General features: G+C 42.2%; 1 protein-coding gene across 1 annotated transcript; it reads left to right on the top strand.

Annotated features, from left to right (window-relative positions):
* On the top strand, positions 1-1,767 carry LOC141340754 (uncharacterized). Its single transcript, XM_073845851.1, has one exon. It carries the CDS (start codon positions 727-729, stop codon positions 1,741-1,743), a length of 1,017 nt encoding a protein of 338 aa, XP_073701952.1. The 5' UTR covers positions 1-726; the 3' UTR covers positions 1,744-1,767.
* The last annotated feature ends 16,264 nt before the right edge of the window (positions 1,768-18,031 follow it).

Here is an 18,031-nt window from a genome sequence, read left to right as displayed (position 1 = left end):
TTAATAAAACGTCATAGCATAAATTTATATTGTTAGAAAAGATTTATATTTTGACTAAATGCTGTTCTTTTAACTTTTTATTAATCAAAGAATCCTGAAAAAAACAATCACAGGTTCCAAAAATATTTATAAATCTAATGAAAAATTATGCTACAAACGATTGGAGTATCAGCTGATGAAAATTCAGCTTTGTAACACAAGAATATTGTAATAACATTTTGCTGTATCATAGTTTTTATCTGTATTTTTGATTAAATTAAAGCAGTCTTGATGACTTCTAAAAAAAACATTGGGATCAGTAAGACTTGTAAAGTCACCAAGGCTGAATTACTGAATAAGAACAGTAATATTATGAAATATTTTAACCATTTGTGATAATAATTTATTTGAATAAAAATGTAAAATGTAATTTATAATGGCAAAGCTGAATTTACATTATTATTCCAGTCTTCCAGATCATTCAGGAATCAATATGCTGATTTGCTGTTTAAGAAACATTTCAGACTTCATCAGTGTTAAAAACAGTTGTGTACCATTATTTTTTCAGTATTCTTTGATTCTTTTACAAAGAAAAAAACAAAACAAAAAACAGCATTTAGCTGAAAAAGAACTGAGCAAAAATACTTGGCAATAAAGCTCGGTCTGACTTAGTGGGTGCAGAAACCAGCTGTTTTGTGCCATGAAACTGGTGTTAACTTGTATTTGACTCTTTTTCCCTTAGACCTGATGGGGATGAAAGAGGAGAGTGAAGAACTGAATAAAATGGAGGATAAATATTACTATGAGGAACATGACGATTTCATAACTGGAGAAACTTCTGCTTGCTTACAGACTAAAAAGTCTTCCTCACGAAAAAGAGCTCAAAAGAATGGAACTAAAAAGGGTTTCACTTGCCAAGAGTGTGGCAAGACATTTGACCAAACTCGAACCCTTAACGTCCACATGAAAATTCACACTGGAGAGAAGCCTTACCTCTGCCAGCAGTGTGGAAAAACATTCTCTAAGAAAGAAGGCCTTACAGTCCACATGAAAATTCACACTGGAGAGAAGCCTTACCTCTGCCAGCAGTGTGGAAAAACATTCTCTAAGAAAGAAGGCCTTACAGTCCACACGAGAACTCACACTGGAGAGAGGCCTTACACTTGCCCTCACTGCGGACAGGGTTTTATACATAAAGGAAACCTAAATACTCATGTGCGATGTCATTCTGGAGAGAGTCCGTTCACCTGCCAACAGTGTGGAAAGAGCTTCTCACGCAAAGACAGTTTTAAGAATCACATGAGAATTCACACAGGAGAGAAACCGTATATTTGTGGTCAGTGTGGACATAGTTTCAGGTGTAAAATAACCCTTAGTAAACACATGAAGATGCATTTAAAAGAGAACTGTTTGAGATGTCAGCAGTGTGGAGAGAGTTTCACAGACAAGAAATTGCTTAGGAATCATGTCAAATCTCACATTGGAGAAAATGCTTGCATGTGCCTCCACTGTGGAAGAACTTGCTCACACAACGCCGTCCTCGAGGTTCACTTGCGAGCTCACACCGGAGAGAAACCTTTCGCTTGTCCTCAGTGTGGGAAGAGTTTCACAGTTAAAGGAAACCTTAGGACTCACATGAGGATTCACACTGGAGAGAAACCATTCAAATGTCTTCAGTGTGAGAAGAGTTTCACTTATAAAAGAGACCTGAAACTTCATTTGCAAACCTATGGAAAGAAATGCTCTGGCCTTAGCCAGCTATGAGGCCACAGAGGTTTGGTCCTCTCTAAATGTTTCATGTTCAGAAATAAAATTTCTCTGAATGACAAATTTGCTGTTTAAAACTCCTCCTTTTCTGTTTTATGACAGGGCTTTTTGATGGTGTGTAAGTTGGAGACAGGGGATATGCATCCCAGAGGTTTTTGCTAACCCCTTATTCTGACCCCCAGACACGATCACAAAACCGATTCAGTGTGGCCCTCAGTAAAACCAGGGTCAAGGTAGAGATGACCTTTGGCATCCTAAAGGCACTTAAGAGTGTCGCCAGAAGGGCATCACAGATAGTGGCTGCATGTGCTATTCTGCACAACATAGCCACTATCAGAAAGGAGCGAGTACCAGCATTAAACCAGCTTCTCCCTGATGAAATTGATCCCATCACACTTGACCACCCAGCTGGTGCAGCTGGCAGAGAAGCAATCACAACACAATATATTACTTAAGCACACTGTAACTAGTTATGTGGCTATAGAGCAAGGAGAGAGAGCAAGAGAAAGTAGCATTAATAAATATTCAGTATTCATGCCAAAGTGTTAGTTGGTTATTAGTGTACATACAAAAATCTGTTTTTCCAGCTCTTTAATCTCCAGTTTATTTATTTGTTATTATTTTTTTTGGAGCAGTTTCCACCTGAAACCAAAAATCCTGGAGGTTAATCAAATGACAAAATTTTGCACTTTCTACTTTCTAATTTTTACGTAATGTTTAAGCATTATCTTGTTCACATTCCTTTTGAATCCCATTGAGGTAGAAGCCTCAGGTTCAGCGGTAGGTTGTGAAAAATACTACAACAAATGAAAAAAGGACCAGAGTCACTTTACTGCCATACCTTCACATGTGTGCAATAATGAAGTCAACATCACCCACCTCAGCAAGCCCAGTGCCTTCAGTCTCAGAACAGACAGACAGTGTCTCTTCATTTGTTACACTCTAAAAAAGAAAAATAGGCCAATGTAAAGCAGAAATGTTGTAAAACAGGTTATGTTCAAAGTGTTCAGTTTGCTGCATACTGACCTCTGTCTGGGAGACTGCATGTATGTGTGATGGCTTTATCAGGGCCACTGTGTTTCCATCTACTGCATAACATACAGTCAGTAATATAAAAAGAAATAATGTAGTAAGGCTTTGGACACATACCCACTGTCACTTGCTTAGAGGAGCCAGCACCAGGGTCAGACAGTGTAGCACCTGAAATACCATCCATTATAGGTCGCCCCTCATTGTTACTTAGAGCCAACTCCTCTGCCACAGTTTTCAGACCGGTTTTCAGCGGTCACACTTTATTCTGTTTACTGCCAAGAAAACGTTTAAAAAACCTCTCGTTTAAAAAACAACTACATCAGAAATACTCACCATTTTGAATTATATTTTTATGTTTTGTCCTGATCTGCTGCCAAGTACGTTTGGAGTTTGGGTTGCATCTAAAAATAAAGTAATATGATCTTGTATCATTTTCACATTTACATAAACAAATACAAATACATTGTAATTTTGTGAATTTACACAATGCCTTCATATGAATATAGTTATATGGATACATATAGTATATACCCTGATAGCACACATACATCTTGGAGATGTCTATTTGACATCTGCATTTACATCTGCAAGACATATGCAAGACATCTGAAAGACGTAGTTTGCTCATCTGCAATACATCTATTAGACGTTTCCTATCAGATGTCAAATAGACATCTATTAGATGTATTTAAGATGTTCTTGAATCAGAATGTGGGTAAAACTGACATCTTACAGGCATCTGCCAGACGTTTGTACACAGCAAATGCTTTCCAGATCAAGAGATCTTTAACAGACATCTTGTAGGCGTACCTGTGTTATCTGGGTAGCCATATAGGCATATATATGTCTATGTATATGTGTTTATATATATATATATATATATATATATATATATATATATATAGGGGTGGAGCCGAACCCGAATACGGTACTCGGAAAGGCACAAATAGTGTGTTTTTTATGAATACTTACTTCGAACAAATACTTTTAAAAATATTTGTATTCGGGAACAAGAAAAACTTTATATCAAAAAGCTGCGTTTCCTCATGAGACCGCAGTCAGTGTAAATCGAGATACATCGCATCGAGATAAAAACATCGGAATGCCACAAGCGCACACAGGTCATGTGACAAGAACCAACCAATCAGCTTCACCCTTTCCCTTAATAACATTGAAAAACAGCCAAGTTGGAGGAACAGCTTATCAATAACCATTTTAAAAAAAATTAATAGCAGAGCTACTGCAAGCGATTTTTAATGCTGGAAATCCATTTATGCTTTGCTGAAACTTCCGAGTCTTCATTGAGCGATCAGGTCATGGTTGCTTAGCAACAGCAGACGCCACGGGAAAGAAGTTCTTTCAGAAGAAGAACAGTTCTTTTAAGTATTATTTGTTTTTATTCTGTCTGTTCAGCGTCCTCCAACAAGGACGGGTGGTGGTGGGGTTCATAATGTTGGCTATGGTATTTTATTAGTTGTTGGTTTAACCATGGATGAGGTAATGGCTGTTATTTTCTTTTCAATGTCGTTCCTTGTTACATGTTCAAAAACATCAACCAATATTGCACATACACAGGGATGGGCAGTATTTTAGATAAATGTATTTAAAATACGTATTTGAAATACAAAATATTTTGTATTTTGTAAAGCCTTTGGGAAAAATCTAAAGTAATTTGTATTTAAATACATTTAAGATGAGTATTTTGTATTGTCAAAATACATAAAGTACTTTGTGCCAATTAACCTCTTTATCAGGGTGCTGATTTAGTTCAGACACACCCCTCCCCCAACCTTAACACTCGCACGTGAGCTGCCTGCAGCAGAGACAGCATTGGATCAGCGACTTTTCTGCATTAAGGTAAGGGTGTCATCATGATCAATTCCTTGTTGATTAAAGTTAAAATGGTGCATCATTCAGATTTGCCTTCAGTAAACATGAAAGAATAAAAAAAGCACTGACACGTGTAGGAGAAAAATAGCGTTAGCTGCCTCCCAGCTAACACAATTACGTCGTGACGACGTTACTGGACCGGACCATATTCGTCGCAGCGACGTACCAAATAACGTGCCAGCGACGTAACTTTGTGATTCCCATATTCGTCGTAGCGACGTTATTTGGTACGTTGCTGGAACGTGATGAGTACGTCTCCACGACCAAACTGGCACGTCCTGAGCACGTTACAATAAAGGACCACATTGGTCGCGGCGACGTTCCAAATAACGTACCAGCGACGTAACTTTGTGATTCCCATATTCGTCGTAGCGACGTTATTGCGTTACGTTGCTAGGACGTGGCAAGTACGTCCTAACGACCAAACTAGCACCTTCCCAGTATTTTTAATATTTGCTTCTCACCTTTAGTCCTGTCCGAGGATGTGTTCTCTTACGAGAGGTCTCTCGTACTGCGTAAGCGTAAGCTTACGCTTGGGGGAAAATCCTTTCCGCGAGAGATATTGAAGCCAAAAAATTATCCTTAATTTTGTATTAATGTAAAACGCGTTGCCGCAGTGAGCAGACATAGGCGAGGCGTATTGCGTGCCTATTGGCTGCTCTGCAGCAACTGCAGCACCTATCGAGCGAGGCTTGGCGCGAAACCAGCTCCAATGAGGGCATTTCGCGCCTAATACGTCATCTCCCGCCGAAAGTGGCGTGATCCAAGCCTATAAATATCGCTCGAAGGCAGCTACACTCTGATTTTTTCATCCTTCAAGCGAAGCTCACGCATCGCTGGAGCCGGAGAAGAAGCCGCCGTCGACTGCAAGCATCTCAGCGGGACGAGCCATTGGAACTGCTGGCCACGCCGCCTTCCGTGCCTTCCTGCTGCGCTTTCCGGCGCCTATATCCTTTATAATCACTTATAATCTACAGTGTGTGTCGCCGCTGCGATACACACTGTTTCTCTAAGAGAGCAAAGTGTCTTTTTAAAGATGCTTTCATACGGCTCGTGCAGATGCCAATGGCGACTCTGAGGACTTGCCTTGCCTTCTTCACTGAGACTGCTCCCCCGCCCGCGCGGTGTCGCGCCGTAAAAAGCGCTGTGCCCAGCGGGCCCCGGACCCTTCCTCCAGCCGACAAAGCTCGCCGGTTCGCCCGCCTGCTTCATCGACCTCGTCAGCCTCTGTTCCGGACGTAAAGCGGCCGCTGTATGCCACCGCTTCCATCGACGCCGCTGACGAGGGGGGCCATGAAGGAGGAAGAGGATTTCCGTTTCCCGCCAAAGCGGGAACGCGCATGCTGCTCAGAAGAGGCGATAGCAGCCCACTTATGTCTGCCCTCCGCTGGACGGCGTGCTAAGTCGGCCCTCCCCTCTAAAGCTTGCCGTCAGACGTCAAACCTGCTTCGCCGCGCTCTCGCCGCCGCCTAGCCGCGTCAGCGCTGCGTAACATGGTCTCTCACCGTTGCTGAGAGGCACCCGTGGTTAACGCTTTCTGACGTTTTTTCTCGTCTGGCCGCCGCCCCGCCAGACGCGGCCCGCGGCCCAGGATTGAGTTGAAACCTGAGCCTCCGAAATCGTCCTAGCACATCTGGGAAAACGACAGTGTACGAGTCCCGCGGTTGCCGGACCCCCACCAAAGTTATTCGCTCGTCCAGTTCCAGGAAATGTGACTGTTCCAGTGTTTTCTGCAGCCAACAAACCGGCTCCGTCGCCCGTTTGCCTGCACACAAAAGTCGTTCCCACGGCTACACAGATATACCCCCAATAAAGTGTACTATCTGGTGTCCCGGCCACGGCCGATGGTGTTTCATGTGTCGTATGAATATGCCCACTAACCAGTGCTCATCTCTACACACAAACACAGCGCACATAAAATCGACTCAGATCGATTGCGCGTCACACGTGGTAAATGTGCCCGCTTCACAGTGCCCACAGACACCACATTATGCACTGTTGGTTTCTGTAAAAACGAAACCAACAGTGCATTAACTCTATGCTTTGGGATGTTAAATGTGCCCGCTTCAGAGTGCTCACAGACACCTCATTATGCACGTCAACCGGTTTCTGTAAAAACGAAACCAGGAGTGCGTTCGCTCTATGCAGGCGAACGCTGTTTGGAGTGTTGAACGCCGGTGCGCGAGTCCCGCGGCTGCCAGACTCCCACCGAAAGTATTCGCTCGCTCAGCTCCAAGAAATGTGGCTGTTCCAGCGTTATCCGCAGTCATCAAGCCGGCGCTGCAGCCTGCTTGTCTGCACTCAAGAGCCGTTCTCACGGCTACCCAATTAAATCCTCAAAGGAGTGTATTTTCGGGTGTTCCGGCCATAGCCGAAGGTGTTTTGTGTGTAGCTCGCATGCACATACACATGAGCACATCCTGTCATACAAAACCCGCGCACATAAAGTCGACCCGAATCGGCTGCGCTTCACATGTGATAAATGTGCCCACCCTAGAGTGCCCACACATATCACATCAGGCAGGTCTTACGGTTTCTGTAAAAACAAACCGGACGACGCCCCGTCTACACGGCTAAAGGCTGCGCTGAGTGTGTTGAATGTGCCCGTTACTACGCAACCACATATACACACAAAGATAGCAGTCCCCGCGGTCAGTGTACCCCGAGCCTCGAATGTCACAGTCACTCGTGCGTCACAACGCACCGAAGCGACTCCGTTATTGACAGATCGGAGCGCGCTTCGCACCTACCCCCTTGCGTTACAGGTAAATGCATGGGAAAAGCTCCCAGGGGTTTCACAATGGGTGCTGGACATTATTAAAGGAGGCTATTCGCTACAGTTTCACCGACTTCGCATGTGTTATATGTGCCCACCTCAGAGTGCCCACACATATTACATCAGGCAGGTCTTACGGTTTCTGTAAACCGGACGACGCCCAGTCTACGCGGCTTAAAGCTGCATCGAGTGTGTTAAATGTGCCGTTACCACGCAACCACACATACACACAGAGAAAGCAGTCCCCGCGGTCAGCGTACCCCGAGCCTTGCATGTCACAGACACCGAAGCGGCTCCGTTAGTAACAGATCGGAGCGCGCTTCGCACCCACCCCCTCGCATTACATGATAGATGCATGGGAAAAACTCCCAGGGGTCTCAAAATGGGTGCTGGACATTATAAAGAGAGGCTATTCGCTCCAGTTTCGACGACGCCCTCGCCGTTACACGGCGCGCGTCGAGACCACGATAAAGGCAGATGCAGCACACCTGCTACGAGCCGAAGTGACCACTAGATCTAAGGCAACTGAACAAAGCGCTAGTGAAGCGAAAGTTCAGAATGCTCACAACCAAGAAAATCCTCGCACAAGTGTGCCGAGGAGACTGGTTTGTGTCAGTGGATCTGAAAGACGCGTATTTTCAAATACAGATAGCGTCGCGTCACAGGCGATTTTTGAGATTCGCCTTCGAGGGCCAAGCTTATCAGTACACAGTCCTGCCATTCGGTTTGTCCCTAGCACCCCGTACATTTACAAAGTGCAGGGACGCAGCGCTCGCCCCGCTCAGACAGAAAGGCGTGCCAATACTGAATTATTGGGACGATTGGCTGATTTTAGCGCAATCTCACTCAATGCTCAGGGAACACACGACCATGTTACTCGATCACCTCGAGAACTTGGGTTTGAAAGTCAATTGGGAGAAAAGCTCGCTGAACCCCAGCCAGAATATCTCCTTCCTGGGCATAGAAGTGGACTCGCTGGCAATGACAGCGAAGCTTTCGTCAGTGCGCGCGCTGAACGTTCAGAGCGCAGTGAGCGCGCTCTGCCGCAGCAAGTCTGCCCCGCTCAAGACCTTTCAAAGAGTGTTAGGTCTTATGGCCTCAGCATCATCAGTTCTACAGTTAGGGATGCTCTGCATGCGCCCACTGCAGTTCTGGCTGAGAGCGCGAGTGCCGCGCCGAGCGTGGGCGTCCGGTCGACTCCGTCTCACGATCAATCAGAGATGCGTTACAGCCCTGATGCCGTGGAGAACAGCCGGCTGGTACCAAACAGGTGTCACTCTAGAGAGACCCTCGAAGGTGAAAGTAGTGTCCACGGACGCGTCCACCTCGGGATGGGGAGCGCTGCTAGACGGCAGACCGTCGTTCGGCCAGTGGTCAGAACGCGAGAAATCGCTGCATATCAACTGCCTCGAAATGATGGCAGTGGAGAATGCGCTGACATATTTTCTTCCCTTATTGAAGGGAAGTCATGTATTAGTCCGCTCTGACAACATATCGGTAGTGGCTTACATAAATCGCCAGGGCGGTCTCAGGTCCAGAAAACTACATGCACTTGTAGAACGCCTTCTGGTATGGGCTCATCGCAACCTGCGCTCGCTGAGGGCAGCGCACGTGCGGGGGACCCTAAATATAGGACCAGACAGACTGTCCAGGAACAATGTTCCGGCGGGCGAATGGTCGCTGCACCCTCAGACGGTGCAACTATTATGGAAAACATTCGGCAGAGCGGAGATAGATCTATTTGCATCTCAGGACAACGCTCATTGTCTAGAATTCTTTTCCAAAGCCAAGGACGCGCTAGCCCATGCGCGGCCCCACCGTCCTCTTTATGCTTTTCCCCCAGTCTCTCTCCTACCTCAGGTGATAGAGAGGGTGAAGGAGGAAGGGTGTGCAATACTGCTAATAGCGCCGTTTTGGGGGAACCAGCCACAGCGCGGATGCAGATGACGAGCATCTCACCGTGGCCAATACCTGTGAGGAGAGACCTCCTCTCGCAGGCGGGCGGCGCGATTTGGCACCCTCACCCCGAGCTGTGGTCCCTTCATGTATGGGTCACCAGGGAATATATGATGAACTCCCCACAGGAGTGATATCAACGATCGCACAAGCTAGAGCTCCATCTACTAGACGGCTCTATGCCTCGAAGTGGTCGATATTTGCGGACTGGTGCACAGCCCGCGGATCTTCACCCACAGACTGTGGAGTGACAGATGTACTTTCCTTCCTACAAGAGCTGCTGGACAAGGGCAGGTCCCCGTCCACGCTCAAAGTTTATGTGGCGGCCATAGCAGCGTTCTCGAGGACAACGCTAGGTCAGTCAATAGGGAGGAACGATTTAATCATACGCTTCCTTAGAGGAGCTAAGAGATTAAATCCACCCAGACCGCCTTCAGTCCCAACGTGGGACCTTTCTGTGGTGCTGGACGCTATGAAGGGCGGACCATTCGAACCACTACAGGCGGCTGAATTAAAATATCTGTCTCTTAAGGCTATATTCCTCCTAGCGCTCGCTTCAGTAAAGCGCGTAGGAGACTTGCACGCGCTCTCCGTGGGCGCGACATGCATGGAGTTTGGACCTAACGACTCTAAAGTTATACTCAAACCCAAGCATGGATATGTGCCAAAGTCTATTAACACACCGTTTCGAGCACAGGTCATCGCACTGTCTGCTCTGCCGGTTGTGGATGAAGAGGCTGATGCGAGACTCTTATGTCCAGTGAGAGCGCTAAGAGTCTATGTGTCTCGCACGTCTGCTTTTAGACAGACAGAACAGCTGTTTGTCTCGTTTTACGGGCATTCTAAAGGAATGGCTGCGTCAAAACAGACTTTATCCAGATGGATAGTGGATGCTATTGCACTGGCGTACGAGTCCAAGAGCATGCAATGCCCGCTGGGTGTCAGAGCACATTCCACGAGGGGCGTGGCCTCGTCGTGAGCTTGGTCGAGTGGGATTAACTTGCAAGACAGTTGTACGGCGGCAGGCTGGGCCTCTCCGTCTACATTCATAAGATTCTACAACTTGGAGGTTCCCGCCCTACAGGCCAAGTTGCTATCGGTCTAGATATTAACAGATATCTAGACCCATGTTCCAAGTTTATCCAGGTCGTTTACCTGCCCGGATACACCAGGAGCCAGTGTTTCTAGGGTCCTAATCCCCTTATACGTTCAAGCACGTTCAAGCACTATATGAACCCCGGGCTATCGCCCTCGGGTCTATGGTATCAGATCTTGGCATGCACGGCGTTTTACATGGGGTCCCCAAGCGTAAGCTTACGCTTACGCAGTACGAGAGACCTCTCGTAAGAGAACGTACTCGGTTACTAACGTAACCTCGGTTCTCTCAGAGAGGGAACGAGTACTGCGTACCTTGCCGTGCAAGCGCGTGCTCTGGGCGCTTTTATGATGAAAAAACCAGAGTGTAGCTGCCTTCGAGCGATATTTATAGGCTTGGATCACGCCACTTTCGGCGGGAGATGACGTATTAGGCGCGAAATGCCCTCATTGGAGCTGGTTTCGCGCCAAGCCTCGCTCGATAGGTGCTGCAGTTGCTGCAGAGCAGCCAATAGGCACGCAATACGCCTCGCCTATGTCTGCTCACTGCGGCAACGCGTTTTACATTAATACAAAATTAAGGATAATTTTTTGGCTTCAATATCTCTCGCGGAAAGGATTTTCCCCCAAGCGTAAGCTTACGCTTACGCAGTACTCGTTCCCTCTCTGAGAGAACCGAGGTTACGTTAGTAACCGAGTACGTTCCTACCACCTTGAAATCAGTATATAATGACAAACTCAAACATTTTCTGCTGTAAAAAACAAACACTAAATCCTTATGTTTTCAAATTGTTGTAGTTTTTGTAAATATATTCACTGCATACATGCAAACCAATGCAAAATCATTAAATTCCAACAGAAAATCAGCAAAAACACAGTGCATTCATTTATTAAATCACAATTTATTCAGTTATTTTCTACATATACCTAAGCCATTGCATTTTAAACATGACACCTATTATTTAACCATGTAAAGTGTAGCCAAGTCATTAGCACAGATAATTGAACACATCACATAAAGTACATAGTAATCAAAGAATAATACAACCAGTGATCAAAATGTTTTACTTTTACTGAAAAATATTAAATATTTAATTAATGATGGGTATAGTATAGTAATAGTTATCAGTAGCCTACTCTTATTAACACAACTCCCCTAGTTTGGTACAAAAATACTGATACAAAGATAGCAACAATTCAGTAGTGATTTCTGTATTACTTTAAGTTCATTTGTTTTCTGAGTGTCCTGTGTATGAAACACCTGCTACAAATATCTGGTGGTGAAGTGCTGTAATACTGCTTCACTCTCAGAAGCAAAACCTAAACAATTAGTAAAGGACCGTAATTCTTCTCAGAAGATAACAGAAATAAAGAAAATAGCAATATTAATAAACAGTAAGAACATGTTAATATAACAATGTAGAGATTACATATCCCCTGTATTAGGCCCACCCAAAAAACATACAGAAAATGAGCCTGTTGACTTTTTCAGAAAAAACTGAGATCTGTCCCCAGCTGTGGAGAAGACTCTTTGCTGAGAATTTAGGTTCTGGACAGTTGTGAGAGAAAAAGAAGAATGTCTTTCTTACCACAGCAGCAGAAGGTACTCTCTTCTGAAGAAAGGATAGGAGGGTGACACTTCACTCTTGATCTACTCTTGGAGAGTTGATGAGGAGTTTTGCTAAAGAATAAGGTTCCTGCTCAGCACTTGGTCTTATTCAGCAAAGAGTACCTCTAATGCAGTGCCACATACTCCAGATTCTTTGCAAACTTGAAACTTTTAATAAAATTGACCATATTATTGTAGTCAGGTTTATTGTTTTTATAATAACACATGGCATATGTATGAGAAAATTATGTCAAAGGTGTTTTTCTTCCTCTTCGCTATCCTGAGGCTGTACTGTCAATATCCTTCTCTGGCAGCTGAAAGGGAGAATCACCTTGTTAATGTTGCTACTGTATGTACACACAACCAGTCAAAATCTGCAGTCTTTCAGTTTTTTTAATGTTTTTCGACACACCAAAGCTATATTTATATTTAACTTACAATACAATAATACTGTGAAATATTTTAATTTAAAATACGTTTTCTGTTGTTTTTCAAATAGACTTTAAAATGCATTTCTTTCCTGTGAGGCAAAGGTGAATTCTTCAGTAGCCTTTACTCCAGTCTTCAGTTTCACATGATCATTCTCATATGATTTGATGCTCAAAAACATTTTTGATTATTATCAATGTTGAAAACAGTTGTGCTACTTAATATTTCTGTGTAAACTGTGATTTTTTTTAGGATAATTTTATAAATACATAGTTAAGGTTTAAAACCTTTTTTTTTTTTTTTTTTTTTTACTTTTGTAACATTATAAATGTTTTTACTACCACTTCAGATCAGTTTAATGCATCCTTGCTATTAAGGTCTTCATAAAGAAAAAAAAAAACTTAAGTGACTCCAACCTAGTGTACACAACTAAATTGGGCAACACAGCATATTAGAATGATTTTGAACACTTACAACTGGAGTATTGATGCTGAAAATTCAGCTTTGAATTTAAATGAAAACACATCTTGTAATAAACAATGCACAGATTGCAAAGAACTTACATTCTGATGATTACTTAATTTTCCTCACGGCTGCCTTCCTCAGTCATTCCTAGGCCTTCTCATTTTTCACCTTTCCCTTGAATCCACATAAAATATAAATAAAACTAATTAACCAATTAATTTTATAGACAGTTTGAATACGTTTGTATAAAACTGCAAATCTTCCTTTTAAAATCAGTTATTCTCCAGCTTCTAAAGGAAAGGCACAATCTGTAGCCATGTTCACAGAGAATTTGATCTTACTATTAGGTGTCCTGGCTATTTAGCTTAAAACCTATTCACGAAATTCTTAAGAGTCCACAATAACCAAAAAGAGGGATACGTCATTTGCATTGACTTTTTTTCTTTGTTAAATTTCCACACTAAGCATGGGTTGGAGCTCTTAATACAAAGTGCACCAGATAGAAAAAATGTAGTTTAAAATGTACAGTACATACTTTTGTACACTAGGCCATGCCCCCAGACAGACGAAGGTCCAGCCCCCAAAGTCTCAAACAAATCCTGTGGGAAACACAGCAAAGTGATGTGGTTGTGTATGATTTAGAAATAGGGGAGTCTTACATTGGTCAAATTCAGGCCAACTCAAATATTTTTTAAACATGTTTAAAAATGATCAGGAGCACAGGAGGTGCTCATGAAGGCAGTGGTTTACAATTGTGGTCCAGGTGACCCACAGCACTGCACATTTTGTATGTCTCTCTTGTTAAACCCACCTTCTTCAGATCATCAGCTCCTTAAGAAAGAGCTTTATGAACAAATCTGTCAGTAAAAAGAGATGTGCAAAAATGTATAGTGCTGTGTGTCCCCAGGTCCAGGTTTGAAAACCACTGTTGTAAGTTACCATGACATATGACAATCATACGAGCATCAACAATTTAAAAAAAAAAAGTCTCCTGACTGAGGAAAAAACAAAATCATTCACAGGCTCTGGAATTAGACTATCAATTGATATCTATCTAGCTATGAGTAATTGAAATGATAAATCCAACCCTGTGGATTACCTGTCTCTCCTCCTGAGCATTTTGTTGTGTGGGTCCAGGAAGGATACTGCAGCACTCTTTCAACCATGAGAAAATGCAGTTCCAGCATGTCTTCACATCCAGGACAACAGAAGGGTCAGGGAGGCCTGAAATATAAATATTTAAGCCACTTAAATCAATTTAAATCTATATTTGTGCCTGAGTGACACTGAAACAATGAGGTTTAGTTTTTTACCGAGGATTTTCTGGGTTCTTCTGAACACAGTCTTCATGATGGATGATCTCTTGATCCTGGATCCTTTCTGCAATACACTTAGAGATGGTTTGAATGTCATGTGGTTGTGTCTAAAATACAAATAGCAGCACCATTAGTCCTGTTGCTTTATATATATATTTTGGTACTGAACAAGTCAGGAACCAAATCAGTAAGTTACCTGTACTTGATACCCATCCCTAATCATAATCATGGTTGTCATGTTGCTGCTGCCCAGACTCTCTCTCCACCTGTTATTTAAAAAAGTATGTTAGTTTTGAATAAAACATTGATAAAACAATGAACAAAAAATAAAGCATTCAAACTACTACTTAAAAAAAATAGGCTCAATACATTTAGTGCAATAATATGAAAAATTATCCAGAGACCAGCTTTGAGGACGTGCCCACGACGTTTCTGGGACTTTAGCCAAAATCCTTAAACTACTACATAGTATCAATGAACATCATTTCTAATAAGCAACTCACTGAATGACTCAACTGGTTCACTGGCAGTAGGGACATAAAATAGTAAACTATTTGTTGGATACATATTTGTTAAAACTAAACTATCAGATCTGTTTGTCAATGAAAAGTCACTAGCATAAAAATTATGCAAGTTATGTATGTAAAAATGTTGTATGTAAAAACCAATAACATGTAACGAGCAAATTACACCATTTACAGGCCTGTTAATCGACAGGAAAGCAGGACATTATTAATCCCACATACACTGAATGGGATTTCGGCAGCCTCGGTCTAATTAAAAGTTTATATAACATCAGTGGTTTGTATTTAAGTTTACAATACGGCTAGGCTAGCATGAGCATAGTCAGATGCGAACGACAAGCAGTCAACGTTACTATGGTAGAAGTAAAAATAATTAAAAAAAAATGAATACTGTATAGTGTATCGTGGGTAAATTTCAAACTAGACTAAAAATAAGGTATAACATTTTAATTTAGGATTTTAAAAGTTAACTTAACGTTACCACAGACCGCATCCAGAACTAAGCGTTAACATTAACCAAACAGGGCATTTATTTATTAAATTAATATAGAAAACCTCCAAAAACACAAAACACTACTTATCTTACGTGTCATCTAACGTTATATCAGCAAAAAAAAATATGAATAAGAGTAGATTTTAAGCGCTTACCTTTTCCTTCTCGTCCGTCTTCTGGAAGTTGACCGTTAATGACGGGCACCCGCACGGCGCACTTACGCAGCACTCAGAAAGTGACGTGCGCTGGTTTTAACATTTGTCCCGTTCCCCCTTTCAATAAACCATTCACAACCATAAATTATCACCATTTGCTAAGCAAACTATTTGGTTTTTGTTTTGCCATTAATTTGATGACAAACATTTCTATATTTTAAATGACGGGTTATACTTATATAATAATTCATTCCATCATGCAAAATGACGAATTCAGTATATTCCCCATATTATTGGCTATTAAAACGGTTTACACCTTTAAAAATAAGCTTAATACATGTAGTGCAATAATATGAAAAGTTAGTTGGAGACCTGCTGACCACGTCGCTATAACGTTTCCCACGAGACCAACCAGCGACGTCTTTTAAGGACGTGCCTACGACGTTTCTGGGACGTTAGCCAAAATTAAAAAATATGGAACCTTACCACAACGTCCTCACGACGTTGTCATAAAGTAATGTCGCGCTGACCAAATGACGACCAACTGGCGACGTCCTCACAACGTACTGTGTTTGCTGGGCTGTTAGCCAATCAGTTTTGATATATATATATATATATATATATATTTATTTATCTATCAACTACCTAGTCAAATGTGTTTAAAACATTACTGCATGTTAGGGCTGGGTGATATGACATATCTTAGGCAGCGATGATATACAGCGTGAATCGATTAAACTTTTCAAAATCGTTTACATAGGCCTAGCCCAGCTAACACAGATACGTCGTGACGACGTAACCAGACCGTACCATATTCGTTGCAGCGACGTACCAAAATAACGTTCCAGCGACGTAACTTTGTGATTCCCATATTCGTCGTGGCGACGTTATTTGGTACGTCGCTGGAACGTGGTGAGTACGTCTCAACGACCAAACTGGCACGTTGTGAGGACGTGACTATAAGAGACCATATTGGTCGCAGCGACGTTCCAAATAACGTTCCAGCGACGTAACTTTGTGATTCCCATTTTCGTCGTGGCGACGTTGTAGTGGTGCGTTGTCAGAACGTGGTGAGGACGTCCCAATGACCAAACTGGCACGTTGTGAAGACGTAATCTCACGGTCCATATTCGTTATAGACGTACCAGATAAAGTTTCATTTTCTGCTGTTAAAAAAAAAACTATGCATAATTCCTACTGATTTTAATGTTTAAATGGAATATTAATAGTTTTTTTGTTGTTGAAAAATTCCTAGACAATTTACAATTACATTTTTGTAAGGGAAACCAACACATATAATATAACGACATCCGCTAAAATATCGTGTTAACAATATGCCACTTAGGCCCTATTTTAATAATCTAAGCTCATGACGACGTAAAAAAACGGTTTGGCGCGGTCCAAAAGAATTGTAGGTCGTGGGTGTGGCTGGGGCCTAACGAATTTGCAAGAGCAAAAACTGAAGGCTTATCCAGAGAGGAAGCGCATCTGTTAGTGCTTGAAGTCCAAGCGTACACAGTAATACTCTTTAATATTGTAATCCTTTCATTTTTAATATTTGTCATGTTTGCTTGCTGCTGCATGTGTGTAATAAGCAGAGTGTATGCGCGTTGTGCCTAGAGGCATGTTACTAACGCGCCCTTTCAAAAAACTGCGCAATTGACTGTAGACCAGGTTTTAGTTAGTTAAAGGTTTTAGTTTGTTAATGGCGCAGTCGTATTTAGTTGCCTCAAAATAGCAATGCTCCAACAACGCTTCTGAACACGCCTCGTTTTCAGATCAGCAAGCCTGTGGGCAAAAAGATGGGCGCAAGTGCATTTGCTACAACCTGGCTCTAAACTTGAAAATGTATATGGCTAAAAACTAGCAAAAAAAAAAAAAAAACACTTGCATCGCGCCGGCTGTATGATGGGGCCGTTAATGTTTAATTTATGTTAAAATAGGGAAGAGGCCCTTCCCTATTTTACCATAGCTATGTGCATTTACGTTTAAACTGTAACATTTGGGTGTAGTTTAGCATGTGCAGGATGATCAGTTACAAGCAATTAAATAAATTATAAATATTACTAATGACATAATAGATGTTTAGATTAAAAATGCAGTTGTAAAAACAATGGGCGTGTCAGTCCCAATTTTAGGACTGCTACATTTTGCTCTACAAGTATGTCATTTAGCATTTTAGCACCAAAACCAGGTCCTAAGTCACTAGGACCAAAAAAAAAAAAAAAAAAATCCTAAAATGGTTGTTGGCAATATACCTTTGACTGTAAACATTTTGGAATGATGCACAATAATTTCACTTTAATTTAATTATTTCCTTCTGTTCAATTTTTTTTTTTTATTATTGGTTAAAAGCTTAGCCTAACCATGAAATAAAATCACTAAGATCCTTACAAATATCATAATCAAAATGTAAGCACATTTCAATTCTTGAAAATGACATTTTAGGAACCTGAAGATCAAACTAAAAAAGAAACTTACATTCTGACACCTTGCTGGAGCATGCTTTAAAGTGTCAGCCACAATGTCCTCCACTTTAGCTTGT

The sequence above is a fragment of the Garra rufa genome, chromosome 1 (genome assembly GCF_049309525.1).
Source record: "Garra rufa chromosome 1, GarRuf1.0, whole genome shotgun sequence".
In the NCBI taxonomy this organism is placed as follows: Eukaryota; Metazoa; Chordata; class Actinopteri; order Cypriniformes; family Cyprinidae; genus Garra; species Garra rufa.
Note: the sequence above shows the minus strand (reverse complement) of the source record. Positions and strands in the feature narration are given on the sequence as shown.

Bases quoted from the DNA above. Each gene is read 5' to 3' on its own strand.
- LOC141340754 (XM_073845851.1), top strand. From the start codon at position 727: ATGGGGATGAAAGAGGAGAGTGAAGAACTGAATAAAATGGAGGATAAA.